This window comes from Mobula birostris, chromosome 31, assembly GCF_030028105.1.
Source record: "Mobula birostris isolate sMobBir1 chromosome 31, sMobBir1.hap1, whole genome shotgun sequence".
NCBI classification, from domain to species: Eukaryota; Metazoa; Chordata; class Chondrichthyes; order Myliobatiformes; family Myliobatidae; genus Mobula; species Mobula birostris.
This window is the reverse complement of record NC_092400.1, coordinates 33,909,911-33,932,013: the sequence shown is the minus strand read 5'-3', so window position 1 is coordinate 33,932,013 and position 22,103 is coordinate 33,909,911. Positions and strand designations below refer to the sequence as shown.

The 22,103-nt window shown below is 41.7% G+C and overlaps 2 protein-coding genes across 4 annotated transcripts in view; one reads left to right on the top strand and one right to left on the bottom strand.

Moving 5' to 3' along the window:
• Positions 1 to 22,103, bottom strand: part of LOC140190673 (D-amino-acid oxidase-like) — a 101,448-nt gene that overhangs the window by 27,827 nt on the left and 51,518 nt on the right. The window contains exons 1-5 of one of the 3 annotated variants that reach the window (XM_072247441.1): positions 13,756 to 14,147; positions 11,233 to 11,972; positions 9,862 to 10,089; positions 8,262 to 8,376; positions 2,695 to 2,771 (exon numbers count right to left, since the gene is read on the bottom strand). In XM_072247441.1, the coding sequence (XP_072103542.1) occupies positions 2,695 to 2,771; positions 8,262 to 8,376; positions 9,862 to 10,058 (389 nt within the window). In that variant the 5' untranslated portion in view covers positions 10,059 to 10,089; positions 11,233 to 11,972; positions 13,756 to 14,147. Of the gene's footprint in view, positions 1 to 2,694; positions 2,772 to 8,261; positions 8,377 to 9,861; positions 10,090 to 11,232; positions 11,973 to 13,755; positions 14,148 to 22,103 lie in introns of those variants that run through there. The other 2 variants (XM_072247440.1, XM_072247442.1) reach the window with 2 other exon arrangements.
• The window catches only part of ssh1a (slingshot protein phosphatase 1a), a 75,580-nt gene continuing 67,907 nt past the window's right edge, over positions 14,431 to 22,103 (top strand). The window contains 1 exon segment of the mRNA XM_072247438.1: positions 14,431 to 14,586. Within this exon segment, the coding sequence (XP_072103539.1) occupies positions 14,518 to 14,586 (69 nt within the window). The 5' untranslated portion in view covers positions 14,431 to 14,517.

Genomic DNA, 22,103 nt, shown 5'->3' with positions numbered 1-22,103 from the left:
ATGCTTTGGCTCTTGGTAGGGTCACCTATGCCAAGCAGGTCAAAGGGTAAAGGGCAGAGTCAGAGCAGTCCTCTGGTCCTCCAGGTTCAGGGGTTCAGCTCAGGGCTAACAACCCTGACTGGTAAAACACAATTGTTATGAAAACAGCAACAAAGAATCCTTCTACACCTGAGTGTGATGGTATTCCCGAGTCTCCACGCAGGACTTATGGCTGACAGCAGTGAAAACCAAGCTAATAACACAATGAAGGAAGCCCTACACACTATCAGAGTTGGAGAGTCTGCATTGCTGCCCCAAACGCCAGCGGCGCATCTGGCTGTAAGTAACAATGCTTAAACATTTTACTAATTCTACAGAGTTTGCAACGTACTTAAAAGGGCACAGAAGAAATTTTCCTTCTGCCACAGCACTCTTTATGGATGTACTTGGGCTTATTAAAATGTAAATATTAAAATAAAGGAATGTCTACATGGAAAACTTGCTTTTCAAAGAATCTGCAAATTTGCCAGGGCATTTTACCCTTTGATCCCTAAGTAAGAGTAGGAGGGAATAGTGCCCTTTTATTCATCCCAGTCCATTGGGTACTTGCTCAATATCACAAGCTAATCATTTCTGGCATCCTTCATGTGTATATCAATGAGAAGCTAAAATCCCAACAAATTAATCCACTCATAGATGCAGTCAACCTTCTGCCTGGTTGAAAAAGATGACTCAACAAGCTTCCGAGTTGAAACCCTTTAGCTTTTTATCTTTAAAATTCAAAAAATGATATCCTGCATTCAACATCCGTCTGTACCTTTGCCCGAGCTAGGCAACTATTCTGATCTTTCATTCATGCCTTTATTATTAGTGTAATCCACTATTCCAAAGCTTTCCTGCCCAGCTTCCAGTCTCCATGAATCTGTTCATGTCGTTGCTGTCAATGCATCCACCCCTGTAGATACCAGGATTCTGACCATGAAAATAGCCCCCATTTGTAACATTTTTGTGATTCAGTAAATGTAGTAAAGGACTTGTGCAACTGATCACTGCATTATATTTACTTACTTACAGCACAGCAGCACAGAACAGGCCCTTCGAGGTGTGCCACCCAACAACCCTCGATTTAACCATAGCCTAATCACTTGACAATTTACAATTAACCTACCAGCCAGTACATCTTTGGACTGTGGGAGGAAACCCACTTGGCCACAGGGAGAACATACAAACTCCTTACAGACAGCTGTAGGAATTGAAGCCAGGTCACCGGTACTGTAAAGCATTGTGTTAACCTCTCCACTACTGTATCGCCCCTGTCAGGTACTTACAAGGAAAAGTGAAAAGTAGGATCTCGTCATTTGGTCCTTCTAACCTGTTTCACCATTCAACAACACAATTATGTTAACCCTGTTTCTCAATATCATATGCCCATCTCTCATCATTCTTCTTTAAATGTTTTGCATCTAGAAATCTACTTCCTTCCTTCTTAAATATATTCTATGAAATGGCCTCTGCAGTTTCTGTGGTAGAGAATTCTACAGGTGAAGACATTTTGAGTGGAAAACATCTAAATCTGTATCCTGAAATTGTAAATTGTTGTTTTAGCACCCTGTCAGTCAGAAGAAACATCCTCCCTGCATCCAGGTTGTCTAACTCTATGATTTTGGCCCTTTATTTTTACCTCTATTATATAGCCTGGCCTGCTCAGTTTTAGCAACACATCACACAGAAAAAGACAGACCCTCGATTTATGACATTTACCAGGAGTGTTGTATACGAAAGGCTCGAAGCATTGTTGAGGATGCCTACCAACCATCTCACAATCTCTTTGACCCACTACCGTCAGGAAGGAGGTACAGGAGCATCAGGACTAGGACTAACAGTCGGGATAACAGCTTCTTCCATCAGGCTGTGACACTAATGAATACCTGTCACCACCAAAGTCTCGCCAATTGGACAATGAGCTGTTGACTGTTTACTTGTGCTGTGCAGTACATGCATTTTGAATGATATTTTATTAACCTTTTTGTGATAATATTTTGTTTTATGTGCTGTGTGCGATATGTGTATTGCAGGTGCACCATCCCCTGGAGGAACTTTATTTTTGTTTGGCTGTATACACGTGCAGTCAGATAACAATAAACTTGAACTGATTCTAAATGCCACATCAACCCAATTGGACTCAACATATCAGAGATATTCCCTTTGATCTTCCCATCCCTCACCCAGTTCTCTGCTACTGCAAACTATGTTGTTTTTTACATGCCAGAAAAGGAGAGCCTCAGATCTGAAGTTTCTGTTTCCACGGATGCTACATGACCTGCTATTTCCAATCCTTTATTTCAGAAATGTTAGATTTGGTTCCCTCGTCCAAATCACCAATATGCATTGTGAGTATCTGAACCCTTTATTAGTCACTATTGGCCCTGTGGGAATGCTCCATTTGATCCTTATCTGTTTCCTAACAGTTATCAATTTACGTTAATTCTGGCTATATAAAAATTCATTCAAGGGTTTTTTGTAGATTAGTGTAACAATTTGAGATTTCTTTGCTGGCCCTTTGTGGCTAGAAATATTTCCTTTAACTAGATGTGTGCACCCATATCCAACGGTAGTTAATGAAGGTTTAAATCTGGACTGAATTTCTGCATTCCAGAAATATGTGATATCACTGCCTGTGAAGACTTCATCCAGAAATTATTGCGCAGAAAATACCTAAATCCAGGAAACAGTTTGAGCTCTTTTGCTGTCAAGTGTCTAAATCCCAAAACAATGTCTTTCCAGGAGGGATCCTAAGAGGCAAAATGGAAAAAAAAAGGTTATTCCCATTTCTTTCAGACAATGGAAAACAAAAATACAAGAATTATTTTTATTTGATTTTTGCCAGTGTAAGTATCAGATACACAAGTGAGTGTTGATAACATGACATCATCCTATTTAGTCAACTATCAGTCCAGCTGCATCTGAAATTAATGGTGCTCTTTATCATGGGGATGTCCATTCCATTATCTGACAAGGACAAGATGAAGGAAGTGAAAAGCAGTTTAAAGTACAGATTCTTTCCTTGTTATTTATATCTATGCTCATAATTAATAACATTAATTTGAAATACTTTTCAGGATACAAAATTTTTATCAGCTTCTAAAGAATGTTTAATATGATCTGAGAGTGTCGATTACTTGGATACTTAATAGAACTTCATTATGAGGGAGTTTTCAGCTATACGTGTCAGCTAAGACCAAAAGACATAGGAACAGAATTAGGCCATTTGGCCCATTGAGTCTGCTCTGCCATTTCATCACAACTCATCCAATTTTCCTCTCAGCCCAAACTCCTGCTTTCTCCCTGTAACCTTTCATGCCCTGACCAATCAAGAATCTATCAACCCCTGCCTTAAAAATTTGACCTCCACAGCCCCCTATGGCAAAAAGTTCCACATATTCACCACTCTCTGGCTAAAGAAATTACTCATCATCTCCATTCTAAAAGGACACCCCTCTATTTTCAAGCTGAGCCCTCTGGTCTTAGAATCTCCCACCAGAGGAAACATCCTTTCCACATCCACTCTATCAAGGCCTTTCACCATTTGATTGGGTTCAAATAGGTAACCCCTCAATCTTCTGAATTCTAGTGAATACAGGCCCAGAGCTTGTCTTCATATGACAAGCCATTCAATCCTGCAATCATTTTCGTGAACCTCCTTTGAACCTTCTCTAATTTCAGCACATCCTTTCTAAGATGGGTCTCAAAACTGCTGCTCACGATACTCCAAGTGAGGCCTCAACAGTGCTTTATAAAGGCTCAACATTACATCCTTGTTTTTACATTCCAATCCTCTTGAAATGAAAGCTAACATCGTATATGCCTTCCATATTACAGACTCAACCTGCAAATGAACCTTCAGAGAACCTCCACAGGGCAACATTAACAAACCTTCCTGCTGGGGTATTAGGATATTATCAACACGGGTGATGCTAATAGTCTTAATAAACTGATTAGAAAAGCTGGCCCTGTTATAGGAGTCAAACTAGACTTGAATGTTACTTGAATCTGCAGCCGTTCAAGCCTATATCTCCCCTATACCATTTATTACACCATAAGACCATAAGACAAAGGAGCAGAAGTCAGCCATTCGGCCCATCGAGTCTGCTCCGCCATTTTATCATGAGCTGATCCATTCTCCCATTTAGTCCCACTCCCCCGCCTTCTCACCATAACCTTTGATACCCTGGCTACTCAGATACCTATCAATCTCTGCCTTAAATACACCCAATGACTTGGCCTCCACTGCTGCCCGTGGCAACAAATTCTATAGATTCATTACCCTCTGGCTAAAAAAAATTTCTTCGCATTTCTGTTCTGAATGGGCGCTCTTCAATCCTTAAGTCATGCCCTCTCGTACTAGACTCCCCCATCATGGGAAACAATTTGCCACATCCACTCTGTCCATGCCTTTCAACATTAGAAATGTTTCTATGAGGTCTCCCCTCATTCTTCTAAACTCCAAGGAATACAGTCCAAGAGCGGACAAACGTTCCTCATATGTTAACCCTCTCATCCCCGGAATCATTCTAGTGACTCCCCTCTGTACCCTCTCCAACGTCAGCACATCCTTTCTTAAATTAAGGAGACCAAAACTGCCCACAGTACTCCAAGTGAGGTCTTACCAGCGCCTTATAGAGCTTCAACATCACATTCCTGCTCCTATACTCTATTCCTCTAGAAATGAATGCCAACATTGCATTCGCCTTCTTCACCGCTGACTCAACCTGGAGGTTAACTTTAAGGGTATCCTGCACAAGAACTCCCAAGTCCCACTGCATCTCAGAACTTTGAATTCTCTCCCCATTTAAATAATAGTCTGCCCGTTTATTCCTTCTGCCAAAGTGCATAACCATACACTTTCCAACATTGTACTTCATTTGCCACTTCTCTGCCCATTCTTCCAATCTATTCAAGTCTCTCTGCAGACTCTCCGTTTCCTAAGCACTACCAGCCCCTCCACCTATCTTTGTATCATCAGCAAACTTAGCCACAAAGCCATCTATTCCATAATCCAAATCATTGATGTACAACGTAAAAAGTGGCCCCAACATGGACCCCTGTGGAACACCACTGGTAACCGGCAGCCAACCAGAATAGGATCCCTTTATTCCCACTCTCTGTTTCCTGCCAATCAGCCAATGCCCTATCCACGTACGTAACTTTCCCATAATTCCATGGGTTCTTATCTTGTTAAGCGGCCTCACGTGTGGCAGCTTGTCAAAGGCCCTCTGAAAATTAAAATATACAACATCCACTGCATCTCCCTTGTCTAGCCTACTTGTAATTTCCTCAAAAAATTGTAATAGGTTTGTCAGGCAGGATTTTCCTTTAAGGAAACCATGCTGAGTTCTGCCTATCTTGTCATATGCCTCCAGGTACTCCGTAACCTCACCTTGACAATCGACTCCAACAACTTCCCAACCACCGATGTCAAGCTAACAGGTTTATAATCTTCTTTTTGCTTCCTTGCTCCCTTCTTAAATAGCGGAGTGATATTTACAATCTTCCAGTCCTCCGGAACCATGCCAGAATCTGTCTACTTTTGAAAGATCATTGCTAATGCCTCCGCAATCTTCACAGCTACATCCTTCAGAACACGAGGGTGCATTCCATCTGGTCCGGGAGATTTATCTACCCTTAGACTATTCAGCTTCCTGAGTACTTTCTCTGTCGTAATTGTGACTGCACACACTTCTCTTCCCTGCCACCCTTGAGTGTCCGGTATACTGCTGATGTCTTCCTCAGTGAAGACTGATGCAAAATACTCGTTCAGTTCCTCCGCCATTTCCTTATCGCCCATTACAATTTCTCCAGCATCATTTTCTATCGGTCCTATATCTACTCTCACCTGTCTTTTACTCTTTATATACTTGAAAAAGCTTTTAGTATCCTCTTTGATATTATTTGCTAGCTTCCTTTCCTAGTTCATCTTTTCCCTCTTAATGACCTTCTTAGTTTCCTTTTGTAAGCTTTTAAAAATTTCCCAATCCTCTGTCTTCCCACTAATTTTTGCTTCCTTGTATGCCCTCTCATTTGCTTTAACTTTGGCTTTGATTTCTCTTGTCAGCCATGGTTGCATCCTTTTTCCATTCGAAAATTTCTTTTTTTCTGGAATATATCTGTCTTGCACCTTCCTCACTTCTCACATAAACTCCAGCCACTGCTGCTCTGCCATCCTTCCCACTAGTGTCCCTTTCCAGTCAACTTTGGCCAGTTCCTCTCTCATGCCACTGTAATTTCCTTTACTCCACTGTAATACCGATACATCAGATTTTGGCTTCTCTTTTTCAAATTTCACAGTAAACTCAATCATGTTATGATCACTGCCTCCTAAGGGTTCCTTCACCTCAATCTCTCCAATCACCTCCGGTTCATTACACAATACCCAATCCAGTACAGCCGATCCCCTGGTGGGCTCAACAACAAGTTGTTCTAAAAAGCCATCTTGCAGACATTCTACAAATTCTCTCTCTTGAGATCCAGTGTCAACCTGATTTTCTCAATCCACTTGCACGTTAAAATCCCCCACAATTGTCATAACATTGCCCTTCTGACAAGTCTTTTCTATTTTCTGTTGTAATTTGTAGTTCACATCACTGCAGCTGTTAGGAGGCCTGTATATAATTGCCATCAGGGTCCTTCTACCCCTGCGATTTCTTAGCTCAACCCATAAAGATTCTGCACCTTCCGATCCTATGTCACCTCTTTCTAATGATTTAATATCATTTCTTACCAATAAAGCCACGCCACCCCCTCTGCCTGCCTGCCTATCCTTCCGATACACCGTGTATCCTTGGACGTTCAGCTCCCAGAGACATGCATCCTTTAGCCACGTCTCAGTGATGGCCACAATATCATACCCGCCAATCTGTAGCTGTACAACAAGATCATCCACCTTATTCCTTATGCTGTGTGCATTTAAGTATAACACCTTTAGACCAGTATTTGGTACTTTTTACTTCAATTGTACTGCAACTCATCCCAATGGCTGCAAATTTGCCCCATCACCTGCCTGTCTTTCCTGACATCTTTACTGCTCACTATCTTAGATTTATTTCTGTTTTCCCCTTCCTCCGCTCTATCATTCTGGTTTCCATCTCCCTGCCAAATTAGTTTAAACCCTCCCTAACAGCTCTATTAAACCTTACCGCCAGGATATTGGTCCCTTTCGGGTTCAGGTGTAACCCGTCCATTTTGAACAGGTCATACTTCCCCCAGAAGAGATCCCAATGATACAAATCTGAAGCCCTGCCCCCTGCACCAGTCTCTCAGCCACGCAGTCATCTGCCTGATCCTACTATTCTTGCCCTCGCTAGCACGTGGCACAGGTAGCAATCCCGAGATTACTACCCTGGAGGTCCTGCTTCTCAGCTCCCTCCCTAACTGCCGGAAATCGCTCTTCAGGACCTCCTCCCTTCTCCTATCAATGTCATTGGTACCAACATGTACCAAGACAACTGTCTGCTCGCCCTCTCCCTTCAGAATATTCTGGACCCAATGAATTATGTTGTGAAATAACATAATCTTCTCATTTCTTCTACATAAGATGCAAAATCAACTACAGAAAACTGTTCTTCTGCTATCCTACAATTTAGAAATCTCAATAGTTCGGCATGTGCCTCAATGGGGCATTGTCTTCCAACATTCAGTGGAGCTCCATTTCTTGCACACCTTTGAAACTCTCAGTGACCCTGTTTCCCAAGCGCCTTTGAAATTGGTCAGCAGCCTGCTTCCTGTGCTCCCAGGTTCACTGGACGGTTTATTATATTACATCACAATTTCCGAAATCAATGTGATTTCCAAGTGTGTTGAGATATACTAACATCCAAATATCTGGAAAATCTACTAGAGTGGTACTACTAAAGCCCTCCACCCACAGGATTAAGAAAGCTTTGCTGTGATGAAATGTGATAACATCCAGTGCATTTTAACATGACAAAAAGTCACACAATAACTGAGTTTTATATTTCCTGTATAGTATTTTATTGTTTTTATCTCTGTAGAGCCTTGAATTTCCCAGAGATCTGGACTGTGCCCTCATCGTGTTTGAAGATAACACTAAATCTGATGGCAATTACATCTGGAATTGGAAGTAAAATTTAGAATAGAAAACACACTAAGTGGGCAAAAGTGGGGAAGCAAGGCGTTAATTGTACAGAGTCCCATGGTGTAAACTTCATTAATACAGACAGCAACCTGCCACTTTAAACTTCATTATATCCAAAACAAATACTTACTGGCACGGGCTCTTTGAAGAGGTTGTACCCAGACTGCAAAAACAAACCCATCTCACTGGCATCAGGTGAATGCAAGTAACTCAGTAGGTAATCAAATGTTTCTTTGTTCCATTTCCTGGATTAAAATACGGGGCAAAATGACATAAGAATAACTGGGAAATCTCTAGAGTAAATATTATCTACAATTATTGCATTATTATTACTACAACAGACGGTAGTGACCTGTAATGTGCAAGTAGAAAGAAGAAATCTACCTTTCACTTAATACATATTAATACTAAACTGGTACAAAATAGAACTTTAGAATCCATAAAATGATAGCACAGCACACTAATGTAGCGAACCACATGTAGAAGTTTATACATGTGATTTTTCCATATTCAAGTTTTTTTAGTTTGATGATACAAATAGAGTAGGCACCAGGGAGAGTCCATACAGTATCGACATTGGGAATTGGTTGTAGAATCACATTAACACAATAAAATGTCCCATGCTGATTAAAATTTATCCTTCTACAATAATTACTCTCAAATCACAATTTTTTCTGGAGGTAGCCAAATTGTATCTGACAGTTACTAACAAAACCAGTGATGCTTGCCAGTACTCTTTAAAAGCAAATAGTGATAGTATAACAAGAATGGTGTATCTCTCTACATCCACAGGCCCCTTACCTAATGTTATTGGTCCATGGCATAAAAAAGTTTGGGAAACCCTGCTTTATATGCTGTTGATGCCAGATGCCTCTTGAATGGTGTTCCTCCTCACTCTACCATCTTCTCTAACAACTACCTCTCAAGATCCCTTTTAAACTATGTCCTCTAGAGCAGTTACCAGAGGACATTGCCTTATCATGGGAAATAGACACAAGCTTTTACCCTATCTAGGCCTCTTATAATTTTACACATTTCTGTCAGGTCATCCCTCCTTTGCAAACAGACCCAACCTATCCAATCTCTTCACCAACACACACAAAATGCTGGAGGAACTCAGCAGGTCGAGCAGCATCTATGGAAATGAATAAACAGCCAAAGTTTCCGGCTGAGATCCTACTTCAGGACTCCAATCACTTCTTATTGATTCAAGCCTTCCAATTGAACTAACACCCTCATGATTCTTTTCTTCACTTTCTTGAGCTTAACTACATCCTTCCTGTAGTGTAGCAACCAAAACAACACAAAATACACTAAGTGTGGCCTGATTAACATTTTGTACAATTGTAACAAGACTTCCTAATTTCTGTACATTTCCCTCTATAGATGTCGCCTGATTCTCAGAGTTCTGTATGTTGTTTCAGGACATTATTCTTCTCTTCCCTGATTTTCCAAGAGCTTCTCCGTGGTAACAACAGGCAGGATGTAGTTGTGTAAGACTGGGGTTCCCAATCCTTGGGACCAACACAATTAAGCAAGGGCTCCATGGACCCCAGATTGGGAAACTCCTGGTTTAAGACCTCGCCCATCTCCCATGACTTTATATACAGACAACAGTGAAAAAAGAGAAAATAAAAGAAACTTAAAAAACATAGAAAATACTGCACATTGCTGTTTGTTAACTCATTTAGTATATTTCTATTTATAATTTCCAAAATGATTCTTCTTACACTTCCTCCGGTTTCCCCTGATCAACAACATAAGGTTGCCAGAACCCAGCAGCTCCATCGCTGGTAGTATCTGGTGTAAAAGTATCTGCATAAACGACGACGGTGGTCAGTGGCGTGGCTATGGGACGTGTGTAATTAATGATGCACTGAGCTGAAGATAGACCAATCACTCCAGCTCCAATCACTGCCACACGCATTTCTTGTCCTACAATATGAACCTTCTAAATCCTGAAAAGAAACAGAGGAAAATGAATCTCGGATTGACTGCAAAACTTATGGCTGGAAGACTGATTACAGCTTCCTGTGATCAGAATATAGTCTTTGACCTTCAGCCCTACAAGAAAGTAACTGTTGTGCTAATTATTAACCAGCCCATTTGCAACATCATGCATTTGAAACCCTGTGGCTGTTTCTAGACACTTACATGGTGTTAGCGGTAGTTCACTGGTACTAGACTTATCTCCGAGTTAGGAAGTTGTAGGTACAAATCCCACTGAAAAATAGGGGAACTTTTTGCTGGTGTCCTGTGAAATTTTATCCTGCAGGTAACATCATTAAGTGGATGATTACATTGCTATTTGTCTACCAATTTGCTGTCATGATTTCTATATTTCTAAGGCACTTATGACATCTCACTCACAACACTGTTCAGCCCATTGTGACTGGGCATCCAGCCCAATTACATCCTATAGCTAATTATCTATACTCTCAAGCTCAAGGGTCACTAAGTACACATCCAAATATATGGGGGGGGGGGGAATTGAGTTTTCTGCCTCTAGCAGATCTTCAATTCCAGACTCCTCCTCTCCACCAATGCCTATAAATATACCATCTTGGTTTTTGATTTCCCTCTGCCAAGGGAAGTAGATTCTTTTTACTTATTCACCTACTGTTTTATACGTCACAAACAGGTCTGTCCCAAACTTTTCCACTCCCACAGAAACATTTCTAGTTTACCCCATTTTACCACCAATCAACAATTGTAGAACCTGGCAACTTAGTCATGAATCTGCTCGGCATCCTCTCCCGTACATTTCCCAAAGACAAAGTCTTATCTTTTCGTAATGTGGAGACCAGAACAGTATTCATTTCCAGGTCTATTTTTATGTTATGTATATAGTTCTGGAAATAACCTGTTGGTATAATCTTGGCCTCAGTTATCCTATGTGCCTTGTGAAACACTGACTGGTGTTCTGCTACATATCAATTGTGAACTTCAGGAATGGGAAGAGAAGGGAACACACACCAGTCCTTATAGAGGATCCAGAAGTGGAAAGGGTGAGCAGTTTTGAATTATTATATACTGCAATGTACTGCTGCCACAAAACATTTCAAGACATGTGCCAGTGATATTAAACCTGATTCTGATACATTTTAAGAATCCGTCGATAAAGAATCTAATGGCTCCTTCCATTTTCCGCTCTTAGTACCCGATCTTCCGGTCAAGATGACGCCTGCATACAACGCTCCATCAGTCAATGTCATGAAACCATATAGTTCACTTCTTTTATGTCTTTTACATTTGTTTTTCATCTTGAATGTGACTCTGGAACTGTTGGAGCCTGTGACTTGCAGACTGGAGATCATTGGGGTGTTTCAGCGCTCTGCAGCCTCTGGGAGGCAGAGACAGCGTGCACGATCCTCATGGCAAGAAGACCGCAGACAGGGTGCAAGCTGATGCTCGACTCCATTTCGCCAACTAAAGTGACAAGGGAGATTGTAACATTGAGGCAAACGTAGGAGAGCGCCAGCTGCCTGTTTTTGGTCGCTGCTGGGACCGCTCTGCTACTGGGGAGGGGAGACTGCCTCTTGATTGCTGGTGGGACCGCTCTGCGCCGGAAGAAGGTAAAGGCCTGCTGCTGTGCACAAAGTTACCAAGGATTTCTGCGTTTTGGATATGGACTTGGACTGTAGATTTTTTCGTCAGTCTTATAGTCAATTTTATATTCTGTGTGCTTCACCCGATCTTTCTTGTTTTAGTGTGTGTAGGGGAAGGGAATTTTGGAGTTGATGTGCCTGTTCCCTTTTTGTTCATTTTTTTGTGCGTGGAGGAGGGATTTGGGTATCGATGATCATGCTGTCATTCTCTTCTTTCTTGGTTTCGTGCCCATCTGGAGAAGAAGAATATCAGAGTTGTATACTTTGATTCTCCTCTTGGTTGTTGGATACCGTCTTACCTCACACCTCTCTGCATTGAAGTAAATTTGCCACTTTCCTTTCCAACTGACCTAACTATAAAAATCCTCCTACAAGTTACAAAATATTCCAATACACCATCAACCAAATGGTTATTTTGTAAATGGTTACATTTAAGTCATTTACATACTCTGCCCTAAGTGGAAGACCAAACACTGCACAGGTAGCAGTCTTCCAGCCCAGAAAAACACCTAACAATCATTACTCCTTAGTTTGAGTTCAAATTTGTTCCTCTTCCTTGCTTGTCAACTTTATTTCTTTTTATGAGTAGCTTGCCATTAAGGGACCTTATCAGGAATTTTGCTGAAATCTATCCAAATTACACTAAACACAAGCCTCATTAATCCTCCTCGTTACCTCAAAAGAGTCAACCAATTTGTGAGATAGAACTTTCCTTTACAAATCCATGTTAACTGATCCTGATTAATTTCTGTTTTCCCCAAAGAAAGATTCCATTGATTTTGCTGACTGCTGCTTGGTTTTTTAAAAAAAATACTTTGTTTATCCCTTCCTTTCTAAACAACATACAATGTTAATGATCCTCCAATCCTCAAGCATCACTCCTGAAGTCGGGGCAGATTAAAATTTTGTAGTTAAAGTCTATTCCTTTTATTACTCTGAAATATAGTCAGGCTCTGCAATTCATCCACTCATAAGGTCTTAAACCTCTTTATGCTCATCTTCCCCATCCAATATTTCATACTCATATTAAGCTATCCTCCCTCCTCTTTGGTAAAGGTAACTGCAAAACATGTAATCAGAACGATACCCACATTCTCTACCCCTACATAAGAATCAGCTGTTGTTGTACCAAATTGGCCCAATTCTAAAATTATCTTTCTGTTCTACTAAGATATCTATGCATGGGAGTTAATCATTGACATATGTTACTAAAGGTTTCAACACAGAAAAGGAGCTACTTACAGGCAACTACTATCTAGAAAATAGCTTGAAGATGTAGGATAGTACTCAATAGGGCCATGAGGAGGGCAAAAGGAATCATGAAATATCATTAGCAGGTAAGATTAAGGAAAATCCCGTCATTTTTACAAGATTGTTTAATGTCATTTACAGTACACGTACAAGGGAGAATGAAATAATTGTAACCCTGAATCTGATGCAGTACAAAAAAGGCAATAAGATAAACAATCATAATAAAAACATTAAATATAAATACGCAAGATAGCTTACAGACGTGTATATTCATAAAATGATGACAAGCACAGGAGTGTCTGTACCTAGGTGGCTCTGAATGGAGTGGTTGGGGTGGGTTAGTGAGTGGAGGAGTTGATCAGCCCTACCGCTTGGTGAAAGTAACTGTTTTTGAGTCTGGTGCTCCTGGCGTGGATACCAAGTAGCCTCTTCCCAGATGGGAGTGGGACAAGCGGTCCGTGGACAGGGTAGCTGGGGAAAGAGAGGTCCCTTTAGGACCAAAGGGCTAATGTATGCAGCCAGGGGATGTGGGTGAGATCTAAATGAATCCAGACTGTTTTGACTGTCCAATCCTCTCCACAGCGACTCAACCTGACCCGCTGAGTTCCTCCCAACAACTCATGTTTGCTACGCTGAGAAGTGGTTCAGGGGCCCATTCACTCTAATCTCCAATCTTCTGTCTTTCCGCCCTTCTTTCTTTGCATCCTAAAGTTTCTCTCCATCGATTTCTGAAACTGCGTGATCTGATCTTTCCAGCATACTCACTTTTAATTCCTCCACACTGACTTCCCGAAATGCAAGATCCAGACCGTGCACTGGTCAGTAGAAAACGGGAAAATCTAAGGCCCAATTTGGATAATAGACATGCATGAACAAAATAAGGTTATCTCTTCCCAATCGGATAAATTTACACGTCGTCACCATCGCCCCCAGGAATACTATTCCACCATTTTGGGCGCGTACTCGTGGAAGCCGCCAGGGTCTAACCCATTCATTTAATGATGAGGAAAACAAACAAAACACTTGAGGCTCCTCCGTAACGCGGGTTATGGCTTAAATGAATTGGGCTTTCCAGTAGTCTTCAGTGAGACGCAACAGCGCACCTCACTCAGCCGCCTTCGCCCCCGGCACGGCTCCAAACGCGCGCGCGCCCGACCCTACCCGACCCCCTGCTCTCGCGAGCCCGCTCCGCTACGCCCCGCCCCCTCCTCTCGCGAGCCCGCTCCGCCCCGCCCCCTCCTCTCGCGAGCCCGCTCCGCCCCGCCCCCTCCTCTCGCGAGTCCGCTCCGCCCCGCCCCGCCCCCTCCTCTCGCGAGCCCGTTCCGCTCCACCCCGCCCCGACCCTCCTCTTGCGAGCCCGCTCCGCCCCGCCCCGCCCCCTCCTCTCGCGAGCCCGCTCCGCTCCGCCCCGCCCCGACCCTCCTCTCGCGCGCCTACTCTGCCCCGCCCCCTCGACGGTTGTGCGGGTGGCGGCGGCCGGTGCCCGGTTCGGTCTTGGCGCCCGCCGAGACCCTTTCCTCGACCGGGATGGTCACGGTGCAGCGTTCCCCCACTCCGAGCGTCTCCTCCAGCCTCAGCCCTAGTCCCAGCGTTTCGGTGAGTGTCTTCCACCTGTGAGCAGTGTCCTGAGGGGAATAGCTGGCTCCCAGACCATGTTAAAGCCTCCTTTGGGACCTGAAAGCTGAAATATTTACGTTCATTGGGCAAAAGTAACGTGCCATCCGCTCGCGCTGATCATATATAATACCAGCTAATTATCAAATTAATATGCCTTACAACAGTAGAACGGACTATTTATAATAAGATTAGCATTGTGAAAAAAACATTCTCAAGAATATATCCTGTCTACAGTTAAATATTGAAAAAGTATACAGTGAGAATCAACAACAATGCTTTCTGCCCACTGGGTTCACGTCAGCCATTAAATACCTTTGTCTAGAAATCCCATTTCCCAGCTCTTCGGCCAATGTCATGGGGTTTCAAGTGCTTAAGTACTTCTAACTGTTCTGACAATGCCAGCAACAACCACTCCCTCTCACGCACTGTTTTCCAGGTTTCAACAGCTGCCTGGATAAAATGAAATTCTTACCCAAATCCAGTAAATCTCGAGTTGCTGGAAATCTAAAATGAAACAGAAAATGGTGGAAGCATACAATTCTGATAAGAGGGCCTTTAATCTGAAGCAGTACCTGTTTCTCTTTCCATTGAACCCTCCTGACCTGTTGAAAGTTCCAGCATTTCACGTTCTTGCTTCAATATTTCAGTTTACAAATATTTACTCAAAATATTAATTATAAATTCCATTATCAGCTACCAACCAATTAGTATAAAGAACTGAAAATAATTGGAAAATTTGCAGCGGTAGGAGTGATGTTTTCAGCTCTAATACAGTAGTTATTTTTTTGAGAAAGTTAATCCAGTTGTTAGTTTACTGCAGGCATCTGTGTTTATGTGGTCTGCAGCCAATGCTTGGTAATCTGCTTACTTCTGGACTTTAAAGCTGTAATGAACTTATACAAAAATATTTATTATACTTTGACTTTTTATCCTATCAAAGCCCAGTTCATTACTGTATTAACATTGACTATTTGCAATGTAATTTGCTTTTGCTAAGGCCATCATTAATAGAGACACAATGAGTATGCACTGAAATTATTAGTGGACTTGAGAATAGTTTTAATTTCCTCCAGGTACCTGGCATAAATGCAATAAAATTGGTGTGATGTACTCCATGTTGGTGTGCTGGCATTTTGTGTACAGCATTAAGATCATGGTAAAATTCCCATTCAAATGGGAGGCCACATCTAGTATTTAAGTAGCTGCGGAATAAGGGTTGCCACAATGCATATAACAATCTTGCTCAAGTTTTGAAATACAGGTAGTAAACTATATGCCACTTATTGTGGTATTGAGCGACCTTTGAATCAGTGGTTCTCAAACTTTTTTGGGTTATTGCCCACTTGGCTTCCAGACCGCATCCCCAGCACCCTGCGCTCTCTTTCCAACCATTACATAAAGACTATAAAGAATTTTGATTTGTGATGCATAGTGAAATAAAATTCAAATTCAAAGCAGTGACAAATATTTACAAATGTTATTCAAATTTATTTAAAGCTACAAATAAAAATATTTTAATTAGAGTCTAAACAGCTTTCATCAATTTTAGAGCATACATTAGTAGTTCACTCTCATTGCCTTTTCACCTTTCTATGCGATGGATTGGCTTGGTGTAGTGATATTAGCTTCTCAACACTACTCAGAAGTTTCAAATCTCTGCATTCACTAATTTGCAGTCTGTTTTGTTGCTTTGAAAGAAGTCGGGCGACTGCACTGAAACCATGTTCCACTAAATGCGATGTTGAAAAGGCAATAGAGAACATCTTTATCTTTTTCCACAATGCAGAATAGGGTTTAGAGATTTCTTTCTGCAACCAAAAATCTTGATATGATTTTTTTGAACCTTGGCTTCAGCTCATAGATGTTTTGTAGCAAGATCAGTTCTTCCTCCTTCCTGTTGATTCCTCATTACAAATATTCAGGAATAGATTTATTACCCAGTATGGAATTTGGATTGAAAGTAGATCCTAAAATCTCTCTGATATGTCTTTATACTGTTACGTACATGCAACCCTGGGGAAAGTACCTGTTACATGCACGCAACACTGTAAAAGTATCAGCAGCAATAGAACACACCTGGAGTCTCGTTTTGATGTTAAAATCCACTATCTTCATTAGTAACTACAGAATATAGTAACCTAAACCAGGTAAACCAAGAGTTAGCAGTGTTATGCCTATATAGGTGTATAGATAAAGTTCCCAAACTTATTCAAGCTCAGGTGGCAAGAGTTACAGTCTTACAATGTTATGTAAGAAAGTTCAGTTCAATCCTCAGGTTAATTAATGTGATATATTTGTAATCCAAAGGCAACTGTTGTGAGAAGGCAATTACATCAATATTCCACAGATTCCACGACGGCAATACAAAATAACAATAGCTGCAGGTTTTATTTCCGAAGTTGTTCCACCCCACACACAAGGTATCACCAACAGTAGCTTATCACAAAGGGGACCATCTCCAAGGGAACCACCACCCAGGCAAGGGTAGACACACCGGTAGATTCCACACAGTTACCCCAAACACACAATGTGATAGCCACTTATCCAGTTCCAAGACCTACGAAATAACTCCAACAGTGATTTGCCACAGGGGTGCCTCCTTCTGTGAACTACCACACACGTATTCACAAAGGTTTTCCCCTCACCAGAGAACCCACTCCTGTGGATTAACTATGTGACAATCATACTCTCGTAACCGAATGGAATCAAACTCAACCTTACAGGCTACTTGAAGAGAGTCCAAACAGTGATCTCTTTGTAACTAGGTTTCTTCTGTTTCAAACCTTCCTCTCCCCTCCTCTCTGACAACAACTTCTAGTTGCAGCACTTGTGAGAGTCAATTATCAATACTCTGGATCGATCTCAACTCACCGCTTTTGGATACTGAAAGTTTAAACCAGCGACCTCACTCACTGGTGTCTTTCATTGATCGAAACCATCTTGACTGAGCTGTGTGTGTCTGTAAGAGGATCATCTGACCTTGCTTATTCAAATAAGCCGCGAGAAACCATAAACATTCATTGTCCATCAAATAACTCCACCTCTCTCACTATAGTAACCAAGCAATTTTGTAGTCAGTAGAAATCCAACAGTGTCCCAAAAGTCAGTCTCATTCTCTCGGTGTTTTAAAGTGACAGTCCACAGAAAAAATGAACCCTAGAGGTATATCACAATACAGATCACCCAGGTGGGCACAATATACTTGAAGAACATAATCTGGTATTCTTTCTTTCCTTTCCAATTCAGAGAGACTCAGAAATTGGAAAAGGGCACAATGGCCGATGTTGCATTTAAATAGATTACCTTGGATGGAAATTGTGGCAATGACTGATTTAACTTTAATAAGATTCACATCATTTCCTTCGAATTGAAGATTGATTTAATTAAATTTTATGAATAATTCTGACATAAGCAATGTCATGCCTAATATTCTTGAGTTGAGTATTTGAGTCTTCAATGAATTTTAATTACAGTTTCAAACACCACATTAATAAAAAGTCTCAGGCCATTTCCTTTTGAGAGCCATCTGACTTCTGTGTGTAACTGCAAGCATTCAGACTGTTCATCATTCTCAATACAAAGCTCTCAAAATAGTCAAGAATTGAGAACGTGGGACTTGATTTTATTTACCGCTGTGATAACAGTTTTTAATGATTTGTGCAGCTGATCACTTAGTTCTTTTTGTGACGAAGTGTTGTCTGTGAATTGCACAATGCATGGTAAATATGTTGGGATTACCTGTCATTGATGGTGTCTTATCTGTTGCACAAGCAAGAATATTGTGAGTGAAATGTCCTTCTCTTTGTAAAATTGTTCAGCAATCCAAAATATTGATTCTCCCTTTGTACACCCTATCCTCGTTATATGCGGGGGATACGTTCCTCGCAGTCGACGCATAATGTGAAATTGCATCATGTGAGTAATTATTTAAATAGAGAAAATAGAGATGCGTTCCAGAGGGCTTCATAGATATGTTCTATCTGTAATTTATTCACATTTTCATACCAATACGACACAAAAGCAGTACCACAAAACAACATTTATATTATATTTAATCAATTTAAGGTAATATTCAATGTAAGAAATCATAGAAAGTTAACATCCTAGGGTGTACAGTACTCACCCACAGTGGCAGGCGTGTTCGCTCCGGAAGATGAGTGGTTGTTGTGGTGTCGGGCAGCTTTACATGGATAAAGTGGATGGCTGTGGTCGTCAGGATCATATCAAGCACAGCAAGGGTTGAAGGAAGACTCACAGAACTCTTAGAACTGCCGGCAGCAGGAGGTGACACCGATTTGAAGAAAGTGGTGAGGGTTATTTGCTTGGCAGCATTTTGTTTTTCAGCATAAATTTGCTTGTAGGAAAGAAGAGTTGACGGCAGGGACCAACTGAAATGCTGACTCCATTCTAAACTTGGGTTCATGTCCATCGCCATTTGTGCCAAGTGTTCCGACTTCCACTATTCCTTCACCGTTGGTAAACTCCCGGGATTTTCAAAATCAGCTGTTGCTTGCAGCATCTGAGAGATAGTTCGCTTTAAAAAAAATACGTACGCCTTGAATGTGGATCACACCTTGGTCGAGTGGTTGAATCAGCAATGTTGTGTTAGGCGGCAGGAAACGCACTGTTATGTTAGGATGAATGCTGTCCAAATGTTTAGGATGGGCTGGCGCATTCTCAAGCAACAAAAGAACTTTAAAGGTAAGATTCTGTTCCCAGCAGTAGCGTCCCAGAGCTGTGTTACCTTCAGCTGATTAGATTATGAGGACATGCAGTCCTCTTTTATTGTCATTTAGTAATGCATGCATGAAGAAATGATACAACTTGTTCCTCCAGAATGATATCACAGAAACACAAGACAAACCAAGACTAAAAAAACTGACAAAAACCACATGATTATAACATATTGTTACAATAGTGCAGCAATACCGTAATTTGATAGAAGAACAGACCATGGGGATGGTAAAATGTCTCAAAGTCTCTCGAAAGTCCCATCATCTCACGCAGACGGTTGAAGGCAGAAACTCTCCCTGCTATGAGCTTCCAGCGCCGCAAACTTGCCGATGCAGCATCCTGGAAAAACCCGACCACAGTCCGACTCCGAGTCCGTCCGAAAACTTCAAGCCTCCAACCAGCTCTCTGACACCGAGCACCATCTCTGCCGAGCACTTCGACCCCGGCCCCGGCAATAGGCAAAGCCGAAGATTTGGGGCACTTCCCCTCCGGAGATTCTTGATTGCACAGTAGCAGCGGCAGTGAAGCAGGCATTTCAGAAGTTTCTCCAGATGTTCCTCTGTGCTTCTCATGGCTGTCTCCATTGTGATGGGGTCCTGAATTAGCCCTATGAACTGTACTCGTTTACCCCTAATAACTGTGCTTTTGAAAAGAGAGAGAGAGTTATTTAACACCGACAACTTGTTTGTAAGAGAGAGAGAGAGACGAAGACTAACTGTTGGATTTCTGCTGAAGTGGAGATAGCAACGAGCAGCTCGTAAGTTGCTATGGTGACCGAGGGCATTACTAAATGGACAATTGATGTTATGATTTTTGGCAGGCTGTTGATACTTCTTCAAGGAATTTTGCCTGCTTGCATTTCTTTCACAGAGAGCGGACGGAGGAGTTATTTGAATAACAGTTGATGCTCAGCACGGGAAGATAAAATAGGTCAGGTGATAGACTTCAGACACATGTTCTGGACACTGAATGATCATTGTTGTGCCCGCAGGAAATGTGGGTTTTGGAGGATCGATCAGGCAGATCGATCTGTCACTCGTGCAATGGAAAGAGGAAAAGGGTTGACTGGTGGGGAGTTGTTCATGTGTCCACCCTCGCCTGGGGGGACAGCTCCACCACAGAAAACTGGTCTCCTTTGTTAAAGTCACAGTCGGTGACTTTTAAAGGATTTCAAAGGACAACGAGGAGATCGACAGCGTCAGCTCACCTGAAGACTCAAATCTCTATCTATCTCTCTCTCTCTCTCTCTCTCTCTCTCTCTCTCTCTCTCACACACACACACACACACACACACACACACACACACACACACACACTCCAACTCAATACCCTGAACTGAACTTTACTCATCATCGTAAGACTGTATCTTTTTACCCCTACACTTAAAGAAGCTTGGTTTTTACATATATTTCCACACTTACTGATATACTTATATATGTAATCATTGCTAATCTGTATGATTTATCTTCATTTATTTTACTGTATTGCATAGTTACTACTAAATATTATTAGTTTATAGCAATACTGGACTCTGAAGTGTTTTCCATCACTGCTGGTTCTTTATTCCCATCACGGGGTCCCTCACAAAATTGGGGCCTGCGTCCGCGATATGAACAAATTGGTTGGGAGGCTTGTTTGAATTGATTGGGAAAAATTCCTTTTCATTTGGTTGTGTGGAAATACAGCAGAAATGGATGTTAATGTTGAGTTTATGTTGGAACCAACCCCGGAAGTGTTGGATGATGCTACGAGGGTTGTACTGTTGGGAGTTGCTCAGAAGTTAAAACTAAAGATGACCACTGTAATGAGGAAAGCTCAGATGCAGACGATAATAGCCCAGCATTATATAGATAAGGAAACGTTTGATGAGGAGGCGTTAGAGTTGTTCGTGGAAGGAGAATCTGCTGAGGATGATCTTCAGCTTCAGTTGGAAAAATTAAGAATGGAGCATGAATTGAAATTAAAACAATTCAAAAGAGAGGCTAGAGAGGCAGCAAGACAGAGAGAAGAGGGAGAAAGACAGAGACAGCTCGAGGGGGAGAAGTGGCAACGTGAAGATCACATGACAGACAAGCAGAGGCGGTTTGAGCTGGAAAAGATAGAGAGGTCGCAGCAAAGAGGTTTAATGTCAGACCCTGATGATTTTTGCAGCTCAGAAGGGCTTGTTTTGTGTGATGAATTGAAAAGTTGTGTTCTTGATGATGTAAGAGCATACCCAGATGCAGAGGATGCCGCTACCCTGCAGGGGTCTGATAAGAAAGCAGACGAAGAAGTTTTAACCCACTAGATTGAGTTTACTCCGGAAAAGAGTTTGCCAGAGAATAGCTGGGAGGTTTGGGGTGACCTTGAATTTGAAACTGGGACAAGTGATGACAGCCCAGAAGAGGCAGCTGTCCCGATTGAATGTGTTCAGGTTGTGGAAGTACCTGTGAATTCACAGAGTTCTGAACCTTGTGTTAAGGCTGAGTTAAAGTCTGAAGTGTTTGACTTGGTTGAAAAGGAATGCAGTTTTTGTGTGACAGATGATCTTGGTTCAGTGAATAAGGGGTTAACCTTTGTACCAGTGGAATGTGACGATTCTCAGTCACTTGTATTAGACTGTGGTTTAAAAGATGGTGAAGAGGTGGAAATTAGTGCGGTCAGTGTTAATGAAAATAATGGGAAAAGTGCTGTTCCTGGACCTTTGGATAAAGTGCATGCTATTGCTGAAGTTCCTGATCTGACTGGCAAGAAAGTTTTAAGAAGGTTTTTAGGAATGGTTG